Source organism: Heptranchias perlo, chromosome 28 (assembly GCF_035084215.1).
Source record: "Heptranchias perlo isolate sHepPer1 chromosome 28, sHepPer1.hap1, whole genome shotgun sequence".
In the NCBI taxonomy this organism is placed as follows: Eukaryota; Metazoa; Chordata; class Chondrichthyes; order Hexanchiformes; family Hexanchidae; genus Heptranchias; species Heptranchias perlo.
This window is the reverse complement of record NC_090352.1, coordinates 2,871,064-2,898,658: the sequence shown is the minus strand read 5'-3', so window position 1 is coordinate 2,898,658 and position 27,595 is coordinate 2,871,064. Positions and strand designations below refer to the sequence as shown.

The window sequence follows — 27,595 nt, the reverse complement described above, 5'->3', positions numbered from 1 at the left end:
TGACTGAGAGTAGACTGATGGGGCGGTAATTGGCCGGATTGGATTTGTCCTGCTTTTTGTGGACAGGACATACCCGGGCAATTTTTCACATTGTCGAGTAGATGCCAGTGTTGTAGCTGTACTGGAACAGCTTGGCTAGAGGCGCGGCAGGTTCTGGAGCACAAGTCTTCAGCACTACAGCCGGGATGGTGTCGGGGTCCATAGCCTTTGTTGTATCCAGTGCATGCAGCTGGTTCTTGATATCACGTGGAGTGAATCGAATTGGCTGAAGACTGGCTTCTGATGGTGGAGATATTGGGAGGAGGCTGAGATGGATCATCCACTCAGCACTTCTGGCTGAAGATAGTTGCAAATGCTTCAGCCTTGTCTCTTGCACTAACGTGTTGGACTCTGCCATCATTGAGGATGAGGATGTTTACAGAGCCTCCTCTTCCCGTTGGTTGTTCAATTGTCCACCACCATTCACGACTGGATGTGGCAGTGACGATCCGGATTCTTTCCCCTCAGTCTGGTTCAGTAAAAACTGAAGTCGAATACATTTTAAAGTTCAGCACAACTTTAATAGCAGGGTTCTTAGTCTGCAGCATTGATTTGGACTCCTGATAGAGTCCCTCTATGCTGGCAGAGCAAGAACAAAAACATACAGAAATCCACACGTTTTTATACAAATCAATAGGGTTGGAACATACTTAACGAGGGTCAACACCAATCATAAGCCGGGCACAGGTTGCCATGCGAGGTTACATTATTTCCGGCCAATCATAAATAATCATGTGCTGACCATGTTGCTGTTAGACATCAAAGGGGATACTTCCTCACCTTCCAACTTGGAATGTTCTTCCCTGTCCCTTCTGTTCCTTATCTCCCAACCTGGAATGTCTTTCAACTTTGGCTAAGCTCGTTACCTATATTGATCTGCCATAAACATGGAGACATTCAAACCAGTCCTTGAATCACATCAAAGACTCTACATTGCTAAGACCATGCAAACCTGCTGACTACACAAACATATGGCCCAGCAGGAGGGCCAGGCCACCTGCACCAATCTCAGTTACTAACTAATTAACCCTTTCTAACCATTTTACATTCTGCTTCTTTGCCACGTAGGCATCTTAATATTTTACCGAAAACTGACCACGTAGGGATTCTCAGCAGGACTGCAGAGCTTTGATCTGATCCGTTGGCTGTGGAATCGCTTAGCTCTCTATAGCTTGTAGCTTCCGCTGTTTAGCATGCATGTGGTCCTGTGTTGTAGCCTCACCAGTTTGGCACCTCATTTTTAGGTACGCCTGGTGCTGTTCCTGGCATGCTCTTCTACACTCCTCATTGAACCGGGGTTGATCCCCTGGCTTGTTGGTAATGGTAGAGTGAGGAATATGCTGGGCTATGAAGTTCAGATTGTGCTGGAATACAATTCTGCTGCTGCTGATGACCCACAGCGCCTCATGGATGCCCAGTTTTGAGCTGCTTGATCTGTTCTTAATCTATCCCATTTAGCATTGTAGTATGGACTTTCAAAAGGCATTTGATAAAGTACCACATAAAGGACGGAAGTAAAATTAAAGCCCATGAGATTAAAGGGCCAGTGGCAGCGTGGGTACAAAATTGGCTAAGAGACAGTAAGCAGAAAGAAGTCAAGAACAGTTGTTTTTCAGACTGGAGGGAAGTATACAGTGATGTTCCCCAGGGGTCAGTATTAGGACCACTGCTCTTTTTGATATATATTAATGACCTGGACTTGGGTATAGAGGGTATAATTTCAAAGTTTGCTTATGTCACAAAACTCGGGAATGTAGTAAACAATGTGGAGGATAGTAACAGATTTCAGGAGGATGTACACTGGTGAAATGGGCAGACACATGGCAGATGAAATTTTAATGCAGAGAAGTGTGAAGTGATACATTTTGGTAGGAAGAATAAGAGGCAAAATAAACTAAATGGCACAATTTTACAGGGGATGCAGGAACAGAGAGACCTGGGGGTGTATGTACACAAATCTTTGAAGGTGGCAAGACAAGTTGAGAAGGCTGTTAAAAAAGCATATGGGATCCTGGGCTTTATTAATAGAGGCATAGAGTACAAAAGCAAGGAATTTATGCTAAACCTTTATAAAACACTGGCTAGGCTGCAGCTGGTATTGTGTTCAATTCTGGGCACCACACTTTAGAAAGGATGTCAAGGCCTTAGAGAGGGTGCAGAAGAGATTTACTAGAATGGTACCGGGAATGAGGGACTTCAGTTATGTGGAGAAGCTGGGGTTGTTCTCCTTAGACCAGAGAAAGTTAAGAGGAGATTTGATAGACGTGTTCAAAATTATGAATGGTTTTGATAGAGTAAATAAGGAGAAACTGTTTCCAGTGGCAGAAGGAGCGGTAACCAGAGGACACAGATTTAAGGTGATCGGCAAAAGAACCATTGGTGACACGAGGAAATATTTTTTAATGCAGATTATGATCTGGAATGCACTGCCTGAAAGGGTGGTGGAAGCAGATTCAATAGTAACTTTCAAAAGGGAATTGGATAAATACTTGAAGGGAAGAAATTTACAGGGCCATGGAGAAAGAGTGGGACCTGGGGGTGTATGTACACAAATCTTTGAAGGTGGCAAGATAAGTTGAGAAGGCTGTTAAAAAAGCATATGGGATCCTGGGCTTTATTAATTGAGGCATAGAGTACAAAAGCAAGGAATTTATGCTAAACCTTTATAAAACACTGGCTAAGCTGCAAAGAGCTTTTTCAAAGAGCTGGCACAGGCATAATGGGCCAAATGGCCTCCTTTTGTGCTGTAACATACTGATACTACTATGTAACATTCTATGCTCTTTACCTATGCCAAGTTCATAGCCTATTATATTACACTCATCAAAAATATTCCTCAACTGACAATCACAAGAGTAGCAACCTTAATGGAGAACATGGACCAATCAGCTTAAATCTGGCTTTCCCCTTGTGGTCATCTTGGAATGAGTAATGCAGTGCATCTGTCAGCTCCATACGTTTTTAAGACACAACAGAGACTGATTTACAGTACTCATGTTATCCCATACTGTACATCACAATCCACTACTTTCAGCTCAGTTCTTCTTGCTTCCTTCAAGCATTTAAGTCGCCATATGGGTAAATTGCAAAGGGAAACAATTTAGTTTAAGTAATATATAGACCATTACATGCCTGGCTGACTGGAAAGCTAATAAAAAAATTTAAAGAAAGTTAAGTTCAACAATACTCCATAGATAAAAGCAGAATATGAATTTTATTTAGAAGTGAGAATGACCCCACGCGTGAACAGAAAAAAATGAGAGTTATAGGGAATTCTAATAACATTAAATCAAAACATAATGGGAAAAGCATCTTCCAACAGGTTTGGACATTAAACTAGTGCACGACTGCAAGCTGATGCAGATGTTATTGGTGAATTAGGAACGATACAATACTTGATTTAATATTTCTGCGGCGTCCAGGCTTTGGTTTGTGACCTATGGGATGCACTGCCACAACTGATTTACTATTAAACCCACCAAGGTTACTTTGACAACATGTCCCTCCCTTGTGACCTCTGATAAGAGCAACAATGTCATGGGAACACCATCACCTCCAAGTTCCCCTCCATCCTTACTTGGACATACATTTACAATCCTTCATCACTTCTGGGTTAGAATCCAGAAATTTCCCATCTAACACCATCCACTATCTTAGGACCATGGCAGTGTCACCCTCACCCTAGGAACAAATAACCAAGCCTGGTGCAGCCCACGGTCCCTGGCCATTTGGGCCCATGTTTCTTACTGGCTGGTTTGATGGGCCCGGAGGTTCATTAGTGGAAAACCCCTGAATCAGGACTGCAGGAGCTGGCGGTGCATTTTTTTATATTTCAAAATATACTTTATTTCATAAAATTTAAAGATACCACAATTCCAAGGCAATACAATTCAAAACAATACAACACGGATCGTACACATGGGATCCAAGGGAATGTGGCAAATTGGATCCAAAATTAGCTCAGTGGCAGGAAGCAAAGGGTAATGGTCGAAGGATGCTTTTGCGATTGGAAGGCTGTTTCCAGTGGGATGCCGCAGAGCTTGGTACTAGGTCCTTTGCTTTTTGTGGTATACATTAACGATTTGGACATAAACGTAGGGGGCATGATTAAGAAATTTGCAGATGACACAAAGTTAGGCCGTGTGGTCGATAGGAGGAAAGCTGTAGACTGCAGGAAGATATCAATGGACTGGTCAGATGGGCAGAAAAGTGGCAAATGGAGTTCAATCCGGAGAAGTGTGAGGTAATGCATTTGGGGAGAGCAAACAAGGCAAGGGAGGACACAATAAATGGGAGGATACTGAGAGGTGTAGAGGAAGTGAGGGACCTTGGAGTGCATGTCCACAGATCCCTGAAGGTAGCAGGACAGGTAGATAAGGTGGTTAAGAAGGCATTTGGAATGCTTTCCTTTATTAGCCGAGGCATAGAATATAAAAGCAGGGATGTTATGCTAGAACTGTATAAAACACTAGTTAGGCCACAGCTTGAGTACTGCGCACAGTTTTGGTCACTACATTACAGGGAGGATGTAATTGCACTAGGGAGGGTGCAGAGGAGATTTACGAGGATGTTGCCAGGACTGGAGAATTTTAGCTATGATGACAGATTGGATAGGCTGGGGTTGTTTTCTTTGGAACAGAGGAGGCTGAGGGGTGATTTGATTGAGATGTACAGAATTATGAGGGGCCTAGATAGAGTGGACTGGATGGACCTATTTCCCTTCAATAATCAGGGGACATAGATTTAAAATGATTGATAGAACGATTAGAGCAGAAATGAGGAAAACTTTTTTCACCCAGAGGGTGGTGGGGGTCTGGAACTCACTGCCTGAGAGGGTGGTAGAGACAGAAACCCTCAACTCATTTAAAAAATACCTGGGTGTGCACCTAAAGAGTCGTGACCTGCAGGGCTACGGACCAAATGCGGGTAAATGGGATTAGGCTGGGTGGCTCGTTTCTCAGCCGGCGCGGACACGATGGGCTGAATGGCCTCCTTCTGTGCTGTAAATTTTCTATGATTCTATGATTCCAATATTACAATTTAAACACAGTACATATCTTATAATACATGCTGTACAATACAAGGTGGGGTGGCCTTATATTGTGGCCTTTTCCCATAGAGCCTTTGAGTAGGCTGCACCTCGCCTCAGTGCATCCCACAGCACATTCTCCTGGACCCTGGAGTGTACCAGTCAGCAACACTCAGTCATGGACAGCTCCTTTAGCTGGAAGACCAGCAAGTTTCGAGCAGAGTAAAGGGCCTCTTTCACCGAGGTGATGGCCTTCCAGCCGCACGTGATATCTGTCTCGGTGTGCGTCCCTGGGAACAGCCCATAGAGCACAACGTCCTGTGTTACTGAACTGTTGGGGATGAACCGGGATAGATACCAACGCATCTCTCTCCACACCCTTTGCGCGAAGGGGCAGCCCATCAGGAGGTGGATGATGGTCTCCTCGCCCCGCAGCCTTGAGTGCACTCGCTGTGGCGCTGAGGTTCCGTGCGTGTTGGAAGGACAACACTGGGACAGTCCCTCTCACCACCATCCAGGCTACAGCCTGGTGCCTATTGGTCAGTTCCGGCGATGAGATGTTCTGCCAAATGATCGGGGAACTGCCCGATTGGATCCATCTTCTCCTTTCCTTGCAGGACTCTCAGAACGTTCCGTGTCGACCACTGTCTGACGGCCTTGTGGTCGAACTGGTTCCTCCTCAGGAACTTCTCCACCTGAGACAGGTGAGGGGGATGGGATGGTCCAGCTGAACGGGACATCCTGCGTCTGCTCGGCCAGACCAAGCCTCAGTGTGTTGGACAGGTAGAAACTCAGCACGTAGCGACACTTGGTGTTTGCGCAATGGGGCTCTACACACATCCTGAGGCAGCCACACACAAAGGTGGCCATCAGGATCAGAGAGGCATTGGGGACGCTCTTCCCCCCCTTTGTCTGGGCACGTTCTACCTTGGACCTCCAGAAAAAGTGGAAGATTTCTCGGGTGACTGTGACGGCGGAGTTGTGGGGGATGGGCCAGACCCTGGCCACGTACAGCAACACCGCGAGTACCTCACGTCTTATCATCTGGTTCTTGCCGGTGATGGAGAGGGAGTGACCCACCCACATACCAAGCTTTTGTTTGGCCTTGGTGATCTGCTCCTCCCAGTTTTTGGTGCAGGCCAAGGGCCACCCCGAACCAGATGCCCAGCACCTTCAGGTAGTCGGACCTGATGGTGAAGGGGGACAAAGGATCGGCTCTCCCACCTGCCAAAGAACATGGCCTCGCCTTTACTTCTGTTCACCCTGGCCCCCGTGTCAGAGTCCATGAGGAAGGCATCATTACCCTCATCTACAAGCGGGAGAGAGAAGAAATCAGAAATTGTCGACCCATTTCCTTCCTAAATGTCGACTACAAGATTCTGTCTGAGGCCATCACCAACATGCACAAGCCTGCTCTGCAGCGGGTGATCCACCCTGATCAGACCTGTACTGTACCCGGCAGCTAGCTCCAGAATTAGCTGCACCTCTAGCCAAGCTGTTCCAGTACAGCTACAACACTGGCATCTGCCCGACAATGTGGAAAATTGCCCAGGTATGTCCTGTCCACAAAAAGCAGGACAAATCCAATCCGGAAAATTACCACCCCATCAGTCTACTCTCAGTCATCAGCAAAGTGATGGAAGGTGTCGTTGACAGTGCTATCAAGCGGCACTTACTCACCAATAACCTGCTCACCGATGCTCAGTTTGGGTTCCGCCAGGACCACATGGCTCCAGACCTCATTATAGCTTTGGTCCAAACATGGACAAAAGAGCTGAATTCCAGAGGTGAGGTGAGAGTGACTGCCCTTGACATCAAGGCAGCATTTGACCGAGTGTGGCACCAAGGAGCCCTAATAAAATTGAAGTCAATGGGAATCAGGGGGAAAACTCTCCAGTGGCTGGAGTCATACCTAGCACAAAGGAAGATGGTAGTGGTTGTTGGAGGCCAATCATCTCAGCCCCAGGGCATTGCTGCAGGAGTTCCTCAGGGCAGTGTCCTAGGCCCAACCATCTTCAGCTGCTTCATCAATGACCTTCCCTCCATCATAAGGTCAGAAATGGGGATGTTCGCTGATGACTGCACAGTGTTCAGTTCCATTCGCAACCCCTCAGATAATGAAGCAGTCCGAGCCCGCATGCAGCAAGACCTGGACAACATCCAGGCTTGGGCTCATAAGTGGCAAGTAACATTCGCGCCAGATAAGTGCCAGGCAATGACCATCTCCAACAAGAGAGAGTCTAACTACCTCCCCTTGACATTCAACGGCAATACCATCGCCGAATCCCCCACCATCAACATCCTGGGGGTCACCATTGACCAGAAACTTAACTGGACCAGCCATATAAATACTGTGGCGACAAGAGCAGGTCAGAGGCTGGGTATTCTGCGGCGAGTGACTCACCTCCTGACTCCCCAAAGCCTTTCCACCATCTACAAGGCACAAGTCAGGAGTGTGATGGAATACTCTCCACTTGCCTGGATGAGTGCAGCTCCAACAACACTCAAGAAGCTCGACACCATCCAAGATAAAGCAGCCCGCTTGATTGGCACCCCATCCACCACCCTAAACATTCACTCCCTTCACCACCGGCGCACTGTGGCTGCAGTGTGCACCATCCACAGGATGCACTGCAGCAACTCGCCAAGGCTTCTTCGACAGCACCTCCCAAACCTGCGACCTCTACCACCTAGAAGGACAAGAGCAGCAGGCGCATGGGAACAACACCACCTGCACGTTCCCCTCCAAGTCACACACCATCCCGACTTGGAAATATATCGCCGTTCCTTCATTGTCGCTGGGTCAAAATCCTGGAACTCCCTTCCTAACAGCACTGTGGGAGAACCTTCACCACACAGACTGCAGCGGTTCAAGAAGGCGGCTCACCACCACCTTCTCGAGGGCAATTAGGGATGGGCAATAAATGCTGGCCTCGCCAGCGACGCCCACATCCCGTGAACGAATAATTAAAAAAGAGGATCTCTGATAGCCTTCCGCTGCTCAGGGACGTGATTGCCTACATGCAGGACAGGGGGGTCATCAGCCTGGACCAGGAGAAGGCCTTCGACAGAATATCCCACACGTATATGATGGAAGTGCTTTCCAAAATGGGTTTTAGGGAGGGAATCTGCGATTGGATCCCACTGCTCTACGCGGACATCCGTAGCGCAGTCTTAATCAACAGGTGGGAGTTGGAGAGCTTTCCCATCAGAACTCGAGTCAGGCAGGGTTGTCCTCTCTCTGCTGTCCTGTTTGTATGTTGTATCGAGCAGTTAGCTGCGTCCATTAGGAAGGACGCAGGTAGCAGGGTGGGGGGTGATGACCCCGGGCAGCGGAGGCTTTCAGGTGAAGGCCTCCCTGTACATGGACGATGTCACCGTCTTCTGCTCCGATCAGCAGTCATTCCACGGACCGATGGGCATCTGCAGGAGCCGGCGGTGACCGCAGCCTGAGGCCAATGAGAGGGAGATCACCCTTCACACCGGGTCCGGGTCCGCATATACCCGGGGGGGGGGGGGGGGCACTGTTTTAACGCAGCCTGAGCCCAACGGCGGCCCTACCCTGGGGCCATGGCCCAACTCATCCATGTCAGTCCCCTGCAGTCCCTATAGCAACCCAGGGCCTGCCCATCAGCCAATCACCGACACTGTTGGATTTGCCAATCGCATGCGCTGTTGCATTTCCCTGAGCCAATCATATCTGCCACAGGACTCGTTAATCAGCCAATCCTATGTGTTTAGTTTTTTTCAATCAACCAATCCTCAGCGCTGCTGGATTTACCAATCGCATGCGCTGTTAGATTTCCCAAAGAGCCAATCAGCGAACGGGCGTCGCAGTTTGAACTGAGTGAGCGGGAGCCGTTAGCGGAGCGCGAGCGACCCTCAGGCCGCCGACCCACCGAGTGACTGGGCGAGCGCCGGTACCTCAGGCCGCCGATCGATCGACCGAGCGCCGGTACCTCAGGCCGCCGATCGATCGACCGAGCGCCGGTACCTCAGGCCGCCGATCGATCGACCGAGCGCCGGTACCTCAGGCCGCCGACCGACCGAGCGCCGGTACCGCAGGCCGCCGATCGATCGACCGACCGACCGAGCGCCGGTACCTCAGGCCGCCGACCCACCGAGTGACCGGGCGAGCGCCGATACCTCAGGCCGCCGACCCAACCGAGTGACCGGGCGAGCGCCGATACCTCAGGCCGCCGACCCAACCGAGTGACCGGGCGAGCGCCGGTACTTCAGGCCGGATAGAGTGCGGCGGGAGCCTGGCGCTTTGTTACGGAATGACCACGAAGGAGAATTGGGACCCGCAGCGCCTGGGCAGCACTAAGAAGGTGAGAGAGGGGGGATGATCAGAGAGGCGGGGATCAAAGGGGGGATTAACAGAAGGGTGGTGGTTCCTGACCATGTTTTTCTATTGCTTCCAAAGCCACTAACACCAAGTAGGTTGCTCCGTCCACAGTCTTTTCTGAAGAAGCAGCTGAGCGGATCCTCCATTCCAGCATCATCGACTTCCCTCTTGTCCCTAAGAAACATGTCTAAAGGTGCCATCGTAACACCGCAAACAACAGGTACAATAACATTGCTGCTTCACGGCCCAAACATTTGCTGAATCTATAAATTATTTCTGATCTGAGGACATCCCCACTGGCTTCAGGAGGTTGAGTAATATTGGGATGCTATCGAGGGAACACTGCTGTATTCACAACATCAAAACAGGATATACGAGAGACTGAGCACTAAATGTAAGGAAAGTCTAAACACAGATGACCATGTGTGGTCTTTTTGTTGTGGGCTCTTCTTTCCTTCCCCCCCCCCCTCCCCTTTTAGCTGTATTAACTTCCTGGTACTACTATGAATAAAGATATTGGTCATACCTGGCAAAACTACAATCTGAATTCAAGCACAGAAAACAGCTTTTGATGCAGAACATAGGAACAGGAGTAGGCCATTCAGCCCCTCGTGCCTGCTCTGCCATTTGATAAGATCATGGCTGATCTGTGATCTAACTCCATATACCTGCCTTTGGCCCATATCCCTTAATACCTTTGGTTGCCAAAAAGCTATCTATCTCAGATTTAAATTTAGCAATTGAGCTAGTATCAATTGCCGTTTGCGGAAGAGAGTTCCAAACTTCGATCACCCTTTGCGTGCAGAAATGTTTTCTAATCTCGCTCCTGAAAGGTCTGGCTCTAATTTTTAGACTGTGCCCCCTACTCCTAGAATCCCCAACCAGCGGAAATAGTTTCTCTCTATCCACCCTATCTGTTCCCCATAATATCTTATAAACTTCGATCAGATCACCCCTTAACCTTCGAAACTCCAGAGAATACAACCCCAATTTGTGTAATCTCTCCTTGTAACTTAACCCTTGAAGTCCGGGTATCATTCTAGTAAACCTACGCTGCACTCCCCCACCCGCCCCCCCAGGCCAATATGTCCTTCCGAAGGTGCAGTGCCCAGAACTGCTCACAGTACTCCAGGTGCGGTCTAACCAGGGTTTTGTATAGCTGCAGCATAACTTCTGCCCCCTTGTACTCCAGTCCTCTAGATATAAACACCAGCATTCCATTTGCCTTCTTGATTATTTTCTGCACCTGTTCACGACACTTCAATGATCTATGTACCTGAACCCCTAAGTCCCTGTGGACGTCCACTGTCTTTAACTTTTTACCATTTAGAAAGTACCCTGTTCTATCCTTTTTTGATCCAAAGTGGATGACCATACATTTGTATATATTGAATTCCATTTGCCACAGTTTTGCCCACTCACCTAATCTATCAATATCCCTTTGTAATTTTATGTTTTCATCTACACTGCTTACAATGCCACCAATCTTTGTGTCATCAGCAAACTTAGATATGAGACGTTCTATGCCTTCATCTAAATCGTTAATAAATATTGTGAATAATTGAGGCCCCAAGACAGATCCCTGCGGGACTCCACCAGTCACATCCTGCCAATGTGAGTACCTACCCATTATCCCTACTCTCTGTCGCCTTTCGCTCAGCCAACTTCCTAACCAAGTCCGTACTTTTCCCTCGATTCCACGGGCTCCTATCTTAGCTAACAGTCTCTTATGTGGGACCTTATCAAATGCCTTCTGGAAATCCATATCAATAACATCCATTGACAGTCCCCTGTCCACTACTTTAGTCACCTCTTCAAAAAATTCAGTGAGGTTTGTCAGGCATGACCTATCTTTCACAAATCTATGCTGGCTCTCTCTGATTAACTGAAAATTCTTGGTGTTCAATCACCCTATCCTTAATTATAGACTCCAGCATTTTCCCCACAACAGATGTTAGGCTAACTGGTCTATAATTCCCCGGTTTCCCTCTCTCTCCTTTCTTAAAAAGCGGAGTGACATGTGCAATTTACCAATCTAGAGGGACAGTTCCTGAATCTAGAGAACTTTGAAAGATTATAGTTAGGGCATCCGCAATGTGCTCACCTACTTCCTTTAAAACCCTGGGATGGAAACCATCTGGTCTTGGGGATTTGTCACTCTTTAGTGCTATTATTTTCTTCATTACTGTTGCTTTACTTATGTTAATTTTATCGATTCCCTGTCCCCGATTCAATATTAGTTTTCTTGGGATTTCCGGCATGCTATCCTCTTTTTCGACTGTAAATACTGATGCAAAGTAATTGTTCAACATGTCCGCCATTTCCCCATTCTCAATGACAGTATCCCCACTTTCAGTTTTTAAGGGGCCAACACTGCTCCTGACCACCCTCTTTTTCCTAATATAACTATAAAAGTTCTTTGTATTGGTTTTGATATCCCTTGCGAGTTTCTTTTCATACACTCTTTTTGTAGCTCTTATTATGTGTTTTGTGACCCTTTGTTGATCTTTGTATCTTTCCCATTCGCCAGGATCTGTGCCATTTTTTGCCTTTTTGTATGCCCTTTCCTTATGTCTTCTACCGTCCCTTACCTCTTTAGTTGTCCATGGCTGTTTTTTTGGCAAGTAGAGTTCTTGCCCCTCGGGTATAAACCGATTCTGTATCACGTTAAATGTTTCTTTAAACATTTCCCACTGATCATCAGTCGTTTTACTCGTTAACAGATTTACCCAGTTTACTGTGGACAGTCTCTGTCTCATCCCATTGAAGTCGGCCTTGCCCAAGTCTAGAATCTTAGCAGCTTTTTCATTTTTTTCCCTTTCAAACACTACATTGAACTCGATCATGTTATGATTGCTATTAGATAGATGTTCACGCACAGTTAAGCCGTTAACTAAATCTGGTTCATTACTCATTACTAAATCTAGTATGGCTTGCCCCCTTGTTGCCTCTAGGACATACTGCTGTAGAAAACTATCCCGGACACACTCAAGAAATTCGCTACCTTTCTGACAGTTGCTAGTCTGCTTTTCCCAATCTATATGAAGGTTAAAGTCCCCCATTAAGACCACTATGCCTTTCTTACACGCTTGTCTAATCTCTGCATTTATACAATCTAGCACTTCAGAGCTGCTGCCAGGGGTCCTATACACAACTCCCACTATAGTCTTAGATCCTTTCCTATTTCTCAATTCAACCTATAAGGTCTCTGGTGGCTGCTTACCTCTCGTTATATCCCCCTTTATCATTGAAGTGATTTCATCTCTAATCATTAAGGCTACTCCTCCCCCTCTTCCATTTTCCCTATCTCTCCTGTAGACCTTATAACCTGGTATATTTAGTTCCCAATCCTGACCATCCTGCAGCCATGTCACCGTAATAGCTATCATGTCATACCCTCCAATTTGAATTTGAACCTGTAGTTCATTTAATTTATTCCTTATACTCCGTGCATTTGTATATAGAACTCTTAGTTGGGCCACACACCCTAGCCTGACCTTCAGCTTTGATGCTGGATTAATCGCCTTACACCTTCTAGTTTTTACTTTATCTGTAGTGCCTAAAGTACACTTTCTTTCCGCTGCTCTATGCTTTTCCCTTTCACTTGTTCTTGAACAACTGTTCGTACTATTTGTATTGTAAATTTCCCCTGGGTCTTCCCCTCTCTTGCTGCTCTCAACTTTACTCCCTGCTCAGGTTCCCACCCCCCTGCCACTCTAGTTTAAACCTTCCCCAACAGCACTAGCAAACACCCCTGCAAGGACATTGGTCCCGGTCCTGCTCGGGTGTAACCCGTCTCGCTTGTACAGGTCCCACCTTCCCCAGAACCAGTCCCAAGGTCCCAGGAATCTAAATCCCTCCCTCCTACACCATCCCTGCAGCCACGCATTCATCCTGTCTATTCTCCTGTTCCAAAACTCACTAGCACGTGGCACCGGTAGTAATCCTGAGATCACTACCTTTGAAGTCCTGCTTTTTAATTTATCTCCTAACTCCTTAAATTCACCTTGCAGGACCTCATCCCTTTTTTTTAAACCTATGTCGTTGGTACCAATATGGACCACGACTACTGGCTGTTCACCCTCCCCCTCCAGAATGCCCTGCAGCCGCTCCGCGACATCCTTGACCCTAGCACCAGGGAGGCAACATACCATCCTGGAGTCATGTTTGCGGCCGCAGAAACGCCTATCTGTTCCCCTTAAAATTGAATCCCCGATCACTATAGCCCTGCCACTCTCTTCCTCCCCTCCTGTGCAGCAGAGCCATCCGTGGTGCCCCGAACTTGGCTCTTGCTGCTTTCCCCTGATAATCCATCTCCCCCAATAGTATCCAAAGCAGAATATCTGTTTGAGAGGGAGATGGCCCCAGGGGACTCCTGCTCTACCTGCCTAGTCCTTTTACTCTGCCTGGCGGTCACCCATTTCCTTTCTGCCTGCGTAATCTTTATCTGTAGTGTGACCACCTCACTGACCGTGCTATCCACGATAGTCTCAGAACATCAACATTGGTGAATGTAAAACTCATTTGGGTGCAAGAGCTGGGTGCATTGAGTAGAGCTTTTTCGGGCTACACTATCCTGATTTGTATGTCTAATTTAATGTGTTCGGTTCTGAGGTTGAGTTGCTGAAAATGTCTGTCAAGCCGGTGTCATTTTTTTTTTCTTGAATTGGAGTGGGGGAAGCTTTAGACATCTAACTTGGTAACTGTAAGTGACTGCTTTTCAGCCAGCATCCTTCAGGCAGTGCTGGTATAAGGCAGGCCTGGGTCCATATTGTGGAGAAACCATGTGAGAAGTGATTACCACCATGACTGTCTTGATGTGATCACACCATGCTGCCAAATGGTGCAAGGGTGGCATTGGCCCAAATAATACTTAGCTTCCCATGAAGTATGTGTTGGAATGATTGTTCCAGCTTGTCACAGGTAAAACTGTGTGTCAAGTCCTCCTGTGACACCGCTCAAATTATTTTCTGCACGGCTGTCATTTATTTTAAACTACCTATTGACGCTTCCATTTTTTTCAAATTAATAGTTTTAGATTTAAAAATATTAAGTGTTTCTTTTGGCCATTCTGTTTCTCAACATCCTTCAGTCTTATGAAGCCCTGCCTACATACAGTGTACAATCAGCTTAGCATAGGTAATCATCAGGCACGTGAATTGTAATCCCATTCATTCCTACCTCTGGCAATATTAATCATTTTAAGCATTGCGGCTACACTTTTACTGTTGCAGACTGACACAATAAGTTTCTGTGCTTGCTTCTTTCCAAAACATAACCCAATTGAATGCAATATTTGCTGATGTTTCTTGGCCTATGCCCATTCTGACTGCTTGCAGTGTATGTTCTTGCAGGAGAAAATACTGTACAAGATAATTCAAGAGGTTCATCCGGTCTTGGATTGTCTAAAGCATGTGCCACCTGCACAGTAATGAGACAAATCGGCCCCACACTATCTGGTCCTCTTAAGAAAAGACCTTCCACGCTCACTATATTCTGTAAGAGGCAGTCGGACACTGCTGATGCTACTTTGATGGTTTAGATTGGCACAAGCTGGCTAAGACCTTTTGCTAGCTTGGGCCATCACATGAAACCTTTGCACGGACCTCTGTTGCTACTCTGAGAACCCCCGTTTGGTTTTGGCAGGCACCACCAGCCGTGCATCATGTGACTTGCCATATTGCACGGTGTTTGATCTTTTCTGCATCCTACAGTCGGGGGGGCAACTCTGTCAGTAGTATCAGACCCCTTCACTGCTGAGGAGGGGATGTCATGGAAATAAGGGGATTCCAAGCTCCTTATTAATATATTACACTGTCAAGGAACAAAGACCATCCTACATGGCAGGTAATCTTTTCCATGACTTAATGTTGAAATCCAATAATTTTTGAAAACTGAAATGAGCTTATTGTGCCACAGATTGTCAGTGTCCTTTTTAAACAAGTGCTAAATAGAAATTGACCCCATGTATGTGGTTTAAATCTTTTCTGCAGCTCTAGGATCTGGAGTTCAAAGTGTAGTGGCAGAACCAGAAAGCCAGCAGCAGTTAGTTCAGTAAGTGTTTTTCATTTGTTCAATGTGCCAATTCTGCATTTTTTTGGGGGGGGGGTGGTAGTTGTGGTTAATTAATCTTTGTTCGATCTGTAGATCAACAGTTACTGCACTTCAAAAAGTAATTGATTGGCTATGAATCACTTTGGGACATCCTAAGGATGTGAAAGGCAGTTTCTTGCATATAGCATGCACTTCCTGTAAGTGTCGCACTTACTTCCTGTCACTCAGCATGTTGTCTGACTCACTAAGCAATGCCACAGGAGGTCTGCTATATTTTCCCCCCAGCAGGGTGTCTTTTGAATAGCGATGCAGGGGTGGGATCCCACGCTAATTTTCCTCTTGCAAGGCCAAAAGTGCCGAGATCAATTAACACAAATTGGGAGTTAAAGACGGGACCTTCTACTTTATGACTCATGTATATACTGCTTTTAGCAACTGGGAGCCACGATCCATTCCTGTTTATGGACGGCCATTAGGATTGGGCATCATGTGGCAGATGGGTCTAAATGAGATGAGACAAGTAGGCGCTTGGTCAGATCGGTCTGCCCCTTGAGCCAGTTGTTTGGAGCTCTTTTAAGTGACTTCTGTCAATTTTCACCCCTAGAAAAAGCAAGTAGTTTGCTTTGATTCCCCTGCTCCTTTCAATTTTCTGGGTGATAACAAACATTATTGGAGTTGGGGGGGAGGCGGGGTGTGGTTACTATGCTTCAGTTTTACGCCCATGAGGAATTGTCTTTCATTTATTATTAAAAAGAAGTATATCATTGCATTAAACACATTGTGACCATTAATCAGTGATGTTGCTGCCTCTCCATGGAGCATGTTAAAGAGCAGTTGCTTTTAAAGCTCGTACGTTGATGCAGTTCGTTGAAATTTTCACTCTATGGCTTCAGTCAGAATATAAGAGACAGTCAGAAGATACAGGCACTCCTGTAGATCCAGTGTACTGCAGAATAGGAAAGGGCTATTGACTATCTGCAGCAGTCCTGACACTCTTGTATGTCATGTAACACCAGGTCTCCGTAGATAACCAAATCAAAACCTTCTGGAGTTTTAAACCATAAAAAGCCAAGTTCTGCCCATACATTAAAAAAAAATCCCCAGAAATGCAGGAACTGTATTTAAAAATGTACTGCTTCCCCTGTTTGATCCTTGCTTTTATTTTACTGCCACTTCATTTCTTTTATTCTCTGTTGCAATCTGAGTCTGTGAGTTTGAGCTTTAGATCTACATACAGACTAAAGGAATGTTTCTGAAATCAGGAATTGGTCCATTGACAACTTTGACATCGGGCGCCCACTTGGAAAAGGCAAATTTGGAAATGTGTACATGGCTCGTGATCGGGAAACAAAGTTTATCGTGGCACTGAAAGTGCTTTTCAAGTCCCAGCTGGAGAAAGAGGGTGTAGAGCATCAACTTCGAAGAGAGATTGAAATTCAGTCTCACCTCAAGTAAGTCAGTGTCTGTTGTTTAAGCCTGTTGCTTAAATATCCACTCCTTCCTGGAGAAATAATTTTCTCTCTTTTGTTTCACAAGTGCTTTTTGGGATAATGGGAACAGGAGTAGGCCATTCAGCCCCTCCAGCCTGTTCAGTCATTCAGTTAGATCGTGGCTGATCTGTATCGTAACTTCATCTACACACCTTGGTTCTATATCCCATAATACCCTTACCTAACAACAGCTTTTTGGGGGAGAGTGTTTCAGGTTTCCACTATCCTTTGTGTGAAGAAATGCTTTCTGACATCATCCCTGAACGGCCTAGCTCTAATTTTAAGGTTATGCCCCCCCCGTTCTGGACTCCATGAGGAAATAATTCTTGTTCATTCCAATGTCTTCTTGCATGGCCTCATTCAGAACAGAGGGTGAATGGAGCACAGGTCATTGTCTGATGGTGCTTGTTTTGCTCTCTCTTCAAAAGGAAGAGAACTTTACATCAAACGCTGCACATCATGAAATGTCCCATCGCCTTTGATCAGCCAAACACCGGTACAATCCTTCCCTAAAGGCTAGGTGAATCAGGAGTCTGGGACAGGCACATAATGCAGTGAGTGTTGAAACCCATTACTGGGCTGCAGTCATTGTTTCATATTACACTTCAAAGGAGCACCAAATCCCAGTATCTTGTCTGCTTATATTGTAAATTCCTTTTTGGACAGGAATAGAAATCAATCGCCTTACTAGGAACTGGAGTGTAGTGAATTAGAATGCTGTCCTTCCATTTCTGGGGCTTGGCTTTGAATCCAGTTCAAAATAATGGGTCAAAAATGCCCGTTAGCTGTAGGCATCGTGAGAATTTGGGCAGCCTCTCTCCAGTTCCCAGCACAAACCTCAATAGTTTCACTTGACAACTGCAAGGGTTTATGAGAAGTGGGGAAAATCAGATTGCCTGCTGAGTGATATGCTTTTTTTCAGGTAGAGTTACTGAACACTGAGTAAGTGTTTCATTGCATCTAAGTGCAAACTCCCTTCCCCTAAAATCAGCCAAAAAAAAGTTTTGCCCAAATACTCTTATCACCTGAGTAAGTTTGTTTCACAATCTCGACAGAAATTGATCCACAGTGAACTGACTAGTGAATCCCATCTGCGACCTGCGGTGGGTGGTTGTTCATTGCACTCTTTTTATTATTTCAGGCATCCAAATATCTTGAGGCTTTACAACTATTTCTTCGACCGGACAAGAATTTACCTAATGTTGGAATACGCGCCTCGAGGAGAGCTGTACAAAGAGCTGCAGAAATGTGGTTGCTTCAATGAACAGAGGAGTGCCACGGTGAGTGAGGATCAATAAATGATTTACATTCATTACGAAATGTAAACTTATGGTTAATTCTGTTCTGGCATCATTATTTCTATCCTATCTGTGTTGTCTTCTGTTTTGCACCTTCTGTAACCTCCACAAATGTCACTGATTAGTCAGTTGCTGGGAGCGAACAAGCACCAGTGACTGGAGGTGACTGGCTTCTAACGTCTCCCTGTGAAGTGCCTATTCTGCAGTAGGTGAGATTGCATGTGAGGAATTGCAGGCTTGTCTGGGCCTGACCTCGTACTGCAGCCATCAGCCTGAGATCGGTAGCTGTCGTGTAAATGCTGTCTGCAGTCTGCAGAACACGGCCAGTTCCCATCCAGCTTTGAGAAGATGTTTGTGAAGGGCTGTTTGTTTATTATGAGAGCTGTATTCAGGCCTGTCCTGTTAAACTGCTGAATTAGCTGGGATTTCTGTAATTCCTCAGCGCACCATGTTGTTTCATTGGGTATTTAAATTATTTATTGGTAATCTCATTCATTCTACGGTCCACTCCTGATAATTCAATGTTTTTTCTGTTAAATTTCAGATTATCTATTAATTTAAATTGAGGAACATAAATAGCATGGGAAAGTGGTAATTTACTGCTTTTTTAAAAAAAACAGATCAATTGAATTAAGATGATATATAGTGCCCAAAATCTAATTGCAAAGTGCAACTGGCTTGTTAGATCAATAAAGTTCGTAATGGTGAGAAGAAAAAGCATACAACGTGACAAAGATTACTGGTAAGCCCGAAGATTGGGAAAACTTTAAAAACTAGCAAAGGAGGACTAAAAGAATAATAGAGGGAGAAAATAAATTGAGAGTAAACTAAAAAGAAATATAAAAACTGACAGTAAAAGCTTCTACAAGTATATAAAAAGGAAGAGGGTAGCTAGAGTAAACATTGGTCCCTTAGAGGGTGAGATTGGGGACATAATGGAAAACAAGGAAATGGCAGAGGAATTGATTGGATATTTTGTATCTGCCTTCACAGTAGAAGACACTAATATCATAATAATAGTAGATAATCAAGGGGCAAAGGGGAGGGTGGAACTAAAAACATCACTAAAGAAAAAGTACTAGGTAAACTAATGGTTCTAAAGACCCCAGGACGATGATGGCTTGCATCCGAGGGTCTTAAAGGAAGTGGCTACAGAGATAGTGGATGGATTGGCTGTAATCTTCCAGAATTCACGAGATTCTGGAAAGATCCCAGCGGATTGGAAAACCGCAAACATAACACCCCTATTCAAGAAAGGAGTGAGACAGAAAGCAGGTAATTATAGATCAGTTAGCCTAACATCTGTCATTGGGAAAATGCTAGAATCCATTATTAAGCAAGTAGTAGTAGGACATTTAACGACTCATAACATAATCAAGGAGAGTCAACGTGTTTTTATGAAAGGGAAATCGTGTCTGACAAATTTGAGGAAGTAATGGGCAGGATGGATAAAGGGGAACCAATGGATGCAGTATATTTGCATTTCCAAAAGGCATTTGACAAGGTTCCACATAAAAGGCTACTGTACAAAATAAGAGCTCATGGTGTTGGGGGTGATATACTGGCATGGATGGAGGATTGGCTAATTAAGAGTTGGGATAAAAGGGTCATTTTCAAAATGGCAATCTGTAACTAGTGGGGTGTTGCAAGGATCAGTGCTGGGGCCTCAACTATTTACAATATATATCAATGACTTGGATGAAGGAACAGAGTGTATTGTGGCCAAATTTGCTGCTGACACAAAGATAGGTGGAAAAGCAAGTTGCGAGGAGGACAGTGTCTGCCAAGGGATAATGACTGGTTAGGTGAATGGGCAAAAATTTGGCAGATGGAATATAATGTGGGGAAAATGTGAAGTCATCCACTTTGGGAGGAAAAATAAAAAGCAAAATGTTATTTGAATGGAGAAATACTACAAAATACTGCGGTACAGAGGGATCTGGGTGCCCTCGTACATGAAACACAAAGTCAACATACAGGTGCAGCAGGTAATCCGGAAGGCAAATGGAATATTGGCCTTTATTTCTAGGGGGATGGAGTATAAAAGCAGGGAAGCCATGCTACAACTGTACAGGGTGCTGGTGAGACCACACCTGGAGTACTGCGTACTATTCTGGTACCCTTATTTAAGGAAGGATATACTTGCATTGGAGGCAGTTCAGAGAAGGTTCACTGGGTTGATTCCAAGTATGGAAAGGTTGTCTTATGAGGAAAGATTGAACAGGTTGGGTCTATACTAATTGGAGTTTAGAAGAATGAGGAGATCTTATTGAAACATACAAGATTCTGAGGGGACTCGATAGGGAGGATGTTACCCATCATGGGGGAATCTAAAACTAGGGGGCATAGTCTCAGAATAAGGGGTCGCCCGTTTAAGACGGAAATGAGGAGGAATTTCTTCTCCCAGAGGGTCGTGAATCTTTGGAATTCTTTACCCCAAAAAGCTGTGGAGGCTGAGTCATTGAATACATTCAAGGCTGAGTTACATAAATTTTTGATCAGCAAGAGAGTCAAAGGATATGGGGAAAAGGCGGGAAAGTGGAGTTAAGGTAAAAATCAGATCAGCCATGATCTCATTAAATGGCAGAGCAGGCTCGAGGGGCCAAATGGCCTACTCCTACTCTTATGGTTTAGGTGACTGTTATGATGGACCGAGGAATGTGTTTGTTGTCCTCTTCCATGAGAGAGTGTCTCCTGTAGAAATTTTACACACTGCTTCTGACTGAAGCCCATTACATTTTCTTTAATGCTGTACAGGAGCCAGTAGCTTTAACTTATACTGTACTTTATTCACCAAATTACTAACACTCTCAAATCCAACTCCTTATGTAAATTGTTTTCCATACAATGGCTGAATTTGACACTGGCCCTGATGTTGTATCTGGACTGCATTGTGTTCCTAACTTAGTTTGGCCATTTTTTAAAAGCTTATTTCTTGTTGGCTTTAAAGAGCAGAAAGTGGAGTGATGCTGAATGTTTTTTTTTCTTTGAATACTGCAGTACATTTTAGAGCTGGCTGATGCACTGCAGTATTGTCATTTAAAGAAGGTGATTCACAGAGACATCAAACCAGAGAACCTGCTGCTGGGCCTGCGTGGGGAGCTGAAAATCGCTGACTTCGGGTGGTCTGTGCATGCTCCGTCTTCCAGGTTTGTCAGAATCTTCATTTTTGAACAGCCTGTTTGTAAAAGTACAGTAAACTTCTAATTGTCATTTTACTCCCGTCTGGGATCAGCGAGAATCAAACCTATTGGATTAAAACTTACTTTTTGTGGCTTTGGCTAGGAAAAGGACAAATTGAAGAGAGCTTTGGGCACAAAACGACATTGTGTTCCTAACTACTGCCCTTGTCGTCTTCTCTTTTATATACAATCCTGCATCTCCATTATCCCTGTGCTTGCCAAGCTCTGCTGGGCTCCTGTATCCCAATGATTGAAATATCTTCATCCTCATGTTCAAATCCTCTCTGAGCTCTGCCCCAGACTACCACTGCGATCTCCTCTGGCCATGCACAGGTCTACTTGTTCTCTGCTGTACCATCGGCTTTTCGTTAAGCCCACACCATCTGGAATTCCCTCAAAATCCCTGCGCCCTTGCCAACTCCCTTCACTTCCACTCCTGCTTGCTGCCAGAAGCATAGCAGTAGGTCTAGGAAGGGATTTAAGTGTACCTATTTTGATCTGGATCAGCCCATGGTGAAAGCACATCTGAAGCTTTCTTTGCTCAGCAAAGTGATATGGTGGATATGGGAAAATCAGTCTATGCCAGTTGCCTCCTCACACCAGGGGTTCAGTAATCTTTACACTGCCATATTTCACAGTTAACCAGACATTGGGTCTTACTGGTGTCAATGCTTTGAAAGTTCTATGTCTTCTTTTAAAAAATTCTATCTCCATGCTGTCAGGTTATAACAGGTCAGATAAAACCTAATACTGTAATTCAAATCCCTGCAGAAGGAAGACTTTGTGTGGTACTTTGGATTACCTACCTCCAGAAATGATTGAAGGGCGGATGCATGATGAGAAAGTGGACTTGTGGTGCCTGGGAGTTCTGTGCTACGAATTCCTGGTAGGAAAACCTCCGTTCGAATCTGAATCTCACCAGGAGACTTATAGGAAGATCTGTAAGGTGAGCAGTTGCAGTTAGAATTGAGTTTTTGTTTTTAAAAAAGAGCCCTGGCCTGCCCCTTGGGAACCTGTGCCCAGTGAGGCTGTAGTGCAATACCTTTTTAAAAAGTAGTGAGCCGATGCTCTTTTAAAAAAAAATTGTTCATGGGATGTGGGCGTCACTGGCGAGGCTAGCATTTACTGCCCATCCCTAATTGCTCTTGAGAAGGTGGTGGTGAGCTGCCTTCTTGAACCGCTGCAGTCCGTGTGGTGAAGGTTCTCCCACAGTGCTGTTTGGTAGGGAGTTCCAGGATTTTGACCCAGCGACGATGAAGGATCGGCGATAATTTTCCAAGTCGGGATGGTGTGTGACTTGGAGGGGAGCGTGCAGGTGGTGGTGTTCCCATGTGCTGCTGCCCTTGTCCTTCTAGGTGGTAGAGGTCGCGGGTTTGGGAGGTGCTGCCGAAGAAGCCTTGGCGAGTTGCTGTTGTGCATCCTGTAGATGGTACACACTGCAGCCACAGTGCGCCGGTGTTGGATGGAGTGCCAATCAATTGGGCTGCTTTTGTCCTGGATGGTGTTGAGCTTCTTGAGTGTTGTTGGAGCTGCACTCATCCAGGAAAGTGGAGAGTATTTCTTCACACTCCTGACTTGTGCCTTGTAAATGGTGGAAAGGCTTTGGGGAGTCAGGAAGTGAATCACTCACTGCAGAATACCCAGCCTCTGACCTGCTCTTGTAGCCACAGTGTTTGCGTGGCTGGTCCAGTTAAGTTTCTGATTAATGGTAACCTCCAGGATAGTGATGGTGGGGGATCTGGTGATGGTAATGCTGTTGAATGTCAAGGGGAGGTGGTTAGGCTCTCTCTTGTTGGAGATGATCATTGCCTGGCACGTGTCTGGTGCGAATGTAACTTGCCACTTATCAATCCAAGCTTGGATGTTGTCTAGGCCTTGCTGCATGCGGGCATGGACTGCTTCATTATCTAAGGGGTTGCGAATGGAACTGAACACTGCAATCATAAGCAAACATTCCCACTTCTGACTTTATGATGGAGGGAAGATCATTGAAGCAGCTGAAGATAGTTGGGTCTAGGACACTGCCCTGAGGAACTCCTGCAGCAATGTCCTGGAGCCTAGTTGATTGGCCTCCAACAACCACTACCATCTTCCTTTGTGCTAGGTATGACTCCAGCCACTGGAGAGTTTTCCCCGTGATTCTCATTGACTTCAGTTTTACTAGGGCTCCTTGATGCCGCACTCAGTCAGGTGCTGCTTGATGTCAAGGGCAGTCACTGTCCCCTCACCGCTGGAATCATGTTTAGACCAAGGCTGTAATGAGGCCTGGAGCCGAGTGGTCCTGGCAGAAACAAAACTGAGCATTGGTGAGCAGGTTATTTGTGAGTAAGTGCCGCTTGATAGCACTGTCGACGACACCTCCCATCACTTTGCTGGTAATTGGTCGGATTGGATTTGTCCCGCTTTTTGTGGACAGGACACACCTGGGTAATTTTCCACTTTGTCAGGATAGATGCCAGTGTTGTAGCTGTACTTGAACAGTTTGTCTAGAGGCGCAGCTAGTTCTGGAGCACAAGTCTTCAGCACTACAGCCAGGATGTTGTAGGGGCCCATAGCTTTTGCTGTATCCAGTGCACTCAGCCGTTTCTTGATATCAGGTGGAGTGAATTGAATTGGCTGAAGACTGGCTTCTGTGATGGTTGGGATCTCAGCAGGAGGCTGAGATGAATCATCCACTTGGCACTTCTGGCTGATGGTTGCAAGCGTTTCAGCCTTGTCTTTTGCACTCACGTGCTGGGCTCTGCCATCACCTAAGGATGGGGATGTTCACGGAACCACCTCCTCCCGTTAGTTTAATTGTCCACCACCATTCACGACTGAAAGTGGCAGGGCTCAGAGCTTTGATCTGATCCGTTGGTTGTGGAATCGCTTAGCTCTGTCTATAGCATGCTGCTTCCGCGGTTTAGCATGCATGTAGTCCTGTGTGGTAGCTTCGCCAGGTTGGCACCATTTTTTTAAGGTAACCCTAACCCTAATTGGGTTTTGCTCCTGGCATGCTCATCTACTCCCCTCATTGAGCCAGGGTTGATCCCCTGGCTTGATGGTAATGGTATAATGAGGGATATGCTTGGCCATGAGGTTACAGATTGTGTGGAAGACAGGCCCACAGCGCCTCATGGATGTCCAGTTTTGAGCTGCTAGATCAGTTCTGAATTTATCACATTTAGCATGGTGGTAGTGCCACACAACACATTGGATGATGTCCTCAGTGTGAAGATGGGACTTTGTCTCCACAAGGACTCTGCAGTGGTCACTCCTACCAATACTGTCATGGACAGATGGCATTTGCGACAGGTAGATTGATGAGGACGAGGTCAAGTAGGTTTTTTCCCTCATGTTGCTTCTTTCACCACCTGCCACAGGCCCAGTCTGGCAGCTATGTCCTTCAGGACTCTGCCAGCTCAGTCAGTAGTGGTGCTACCGAGCTACTCTTGGTGATGGACATTGAAGTCCCCCACTCAGAGTACATTCTGTACCCTTGCTACCCTCAGTGTTTCCTCCAAGTGGTGCTCAACATGGAGGAATACTGATTCATCAGCTGAGGGAAGGCGGTAGGTGGTAATCAGAAGGAGATTTCCTTGCCCATGTTTGATCTGATGCCATGAGACTTCATGGGATCCGGAGTCAATGTTGAGGACTCCCAGGGCCACTCCCTCCTGACTGTATACCACTGTGCTCCCACCTCTGAATCCACAATGGTCTAAATTGTGATGGGTAACCATCTTATAAGCTATCATCGGTAAGGCTAGTTTGGTATTTCCTTTCAATTGCCCATTACAAACACAGTACTAATGTATCGTTAACTCTTCCTTTCAGGTTGATATCCAGTTTCAAGCCAGCATGTCAGACGGTGCCAAGAGTCTAATCAGCCAATTGCTTCGACATAGTCCAATACTGAGACTTCCCCTTAAGGACGTGATTGAACATCCATGGGTGAAATCCAATTCCCGCAGGCTCCTTCCACCTGGATGTACAGCCAGAGGGGAGAACTAAGGTCCACCTCACTGGCCCTGAGGATCATTGACTTGTATATAAGACCTGCAATTAGTAAGCTCCAGGTATATAATATTGTATGTGCTCCTGGCTGTTTCTGTTGTCTTGTAAGCTGTTGGAACTCTGTCCTTTGTGTTGATATGTTCAGTTTCTATTTCATATTCAGGATTTTGACCCTTATCTTGGCTGTCGAGTGTCTGAGCACTCTGTTGTAAATCATGTTCTCTTGACCAATACTTCAGTATTGGTCAGTAATCTTTACCAATGGAACCGACTCCATCATATCTGGTGGAGTTTAACTATTTTATGAATTGTTTATTTAGTCTCAGAAATTGTTTGTAATTCTGAATCACTTCAGCGGTGTCAATGTTTTTAGTTAAAAGCTATAGGCATGGCTATGGCACTGCCTGCTCAAAGCAGGCACCATATTTTAACTACTTTCTGCTGTTCATTTGAAAATAAAGATAGTTTCAAGTCCTGAAATGACTTGCCTTTGTAATCGTCTCTGCAATACTGCTGAAAGTACTTGCACATGAAGGAATGAGCTGGGCTTCTTGGTATAGGGTCGTAGTGACAGTGTGCATGCCTGTTACATGAGCTCTCCTGAACATAGGTTAGAGCTGGACTTGCAGCGTGAAGGAAAGTGGTAATAACTTCAAAGGTTGGTTTTGTGCTCAGTTTATAATTCTGCAAATGTGGTCGCATTCTCCCTGTGTAACCCGTAACTGAGACCATGTTAGTAGTTTCTCTCTACTCTGTCAAATCCTTTAATCATAAACACTGCAATTAATCGCTCCATAATATTCTATATTCAAAGGAACACAAGTCTGGTCAATTCAATCTGTCATAATTTAACCCATTCTGGTGAATCTGTTTCTTTCCTTCCCGAGGTGTGGTGCCCAGAACTGAATGTAGTGCTCCAGATAACCAGAGTTTTATGCAACTTGAGTATAACTTCCAGTCCTTTTATAGCCCCCTAGAGATAAAGGCTAATATTCCATTAGCCTTTTAAATAAGTTTTTGTATTTGGAAGAAGTAGGTGGTCTTTGGTCTTCTGCCAAACAATGAGATCATGGCTGATCTGTATCCACCCACCTTGGCTCCATAATCCTTAATACCCTTGGCCAGCAAAAATCTATCAATCTGATTTTAAAATGATTAATTAAGCTAGTATTTACTGGTTTCTGTGGGAGTTTCACACTTCTACCACCTTTTGTGTGAAGTGTTTCCTAACTTCTCTCCTGCATAGCCTGGCTCTGATTTTAAGACTGTGTCCTTGTCTTAGACAGTGGAAAAAGTTTCAAAATCCTGAAAACCTCATAACCTTCTATATTACAGGGAAATACAAGTTTATATAATCTCATAATTAACCCTGGGAGTTCTGGTGAATCTGCACTGCACTCCTTCCAAGGCCAATATATCCTTTCTAAGGTATGGTGCCCAGAATTGTACACAGTACTCCAGATGTGGTCTAACCAGGGCTTTGTATAGCAATAGCAAAACTTCCTCCCCTTTATATTCTGGCCTCTAGTTATAAAGGCTGAAGTTCCATTAGCCTTTTTGATTGTTTTGTACCTGACCACTTACATTTTAGCGGTTTTGTGTACATGGACCACCACAGTTCCTATCTTTACCATTTAAAGAAAAATATGGGGTCAGAAGCGACACCCAGGTTGCAAAGAGTCTGGTTCAGCCTGAGAATGGCCTGGATGGGGGATGGAATTGGTGGCTACGGAGCAGAGTCTGTGGCAGCGTCAGATGATAATGACTTCTATCTTACCAATCTTTAATTGGTGGAAATGTCTGTTCATCCAAGACAGGAAGTCGGAGAGGCAGTTTGACAAGAGGCAGTGGGCGGGGTTGAGAGAGGTGGTGGTGTGGTCGAGCTGGGTATCGTCAACCTACGTGTGGATGATGGTGCTGAGGGGCAGCTAATGTAGATGGGAACTAGAAGGGGCCAAGGATAGATCCTTGAGGAACTCAGGGTAACTGTGGGAGTGGGAAGAGAAGCCAGTGCTGGAGATTCAGGTAAGAGTAGAACCAGGCTGAAAACTGTTAAGACCCCTCCCCCCTCCCCTTCCATTGGTGCTCCCTCTGGTCTAAATCACCCAGAATTCACTTATTGCAGCAGCACCTTCACCTCCCATGATGTGCTTGACTTT

The 27,595-nt window shown here is 45.6% G+C and overlaps 1 protein-coding gene across 1 annotated transcript; it reads left to right on the top strand.

Moving 5' to 3' along the window:
* The first annotated feature begins 8,900 nt into the window (after positions 1-8,900).
* LOC137344777 (aurora kinase C-like) lies at positions 8,901-25,916 on the top strand. The gene is made up of 8 exons (XM_068007918.1): positions 8,901-9,399; positions 9,495-9,636; positions 15,410-15,470; positions 16,733-16,921; positions 18,102-18,240; positions 21,259-21,407; positions 22,212-22,386; positions 25,257-25,916. The coding sequence occupies exons 1-8, from the start codon at positions 9,349-9,351 to the stop codon at positions 25,431-25,433; spliced, it is 1,083 nt and encodes a 360-aa protein (XP_067864019.1). The 5' UTR covers positions 8,901-9,348; the 3' UTR covers positions 25,434-25,916.
* The last annotated feature ends 1,679 nt before the right edge of the window (positions 25,917-27,595 follow it).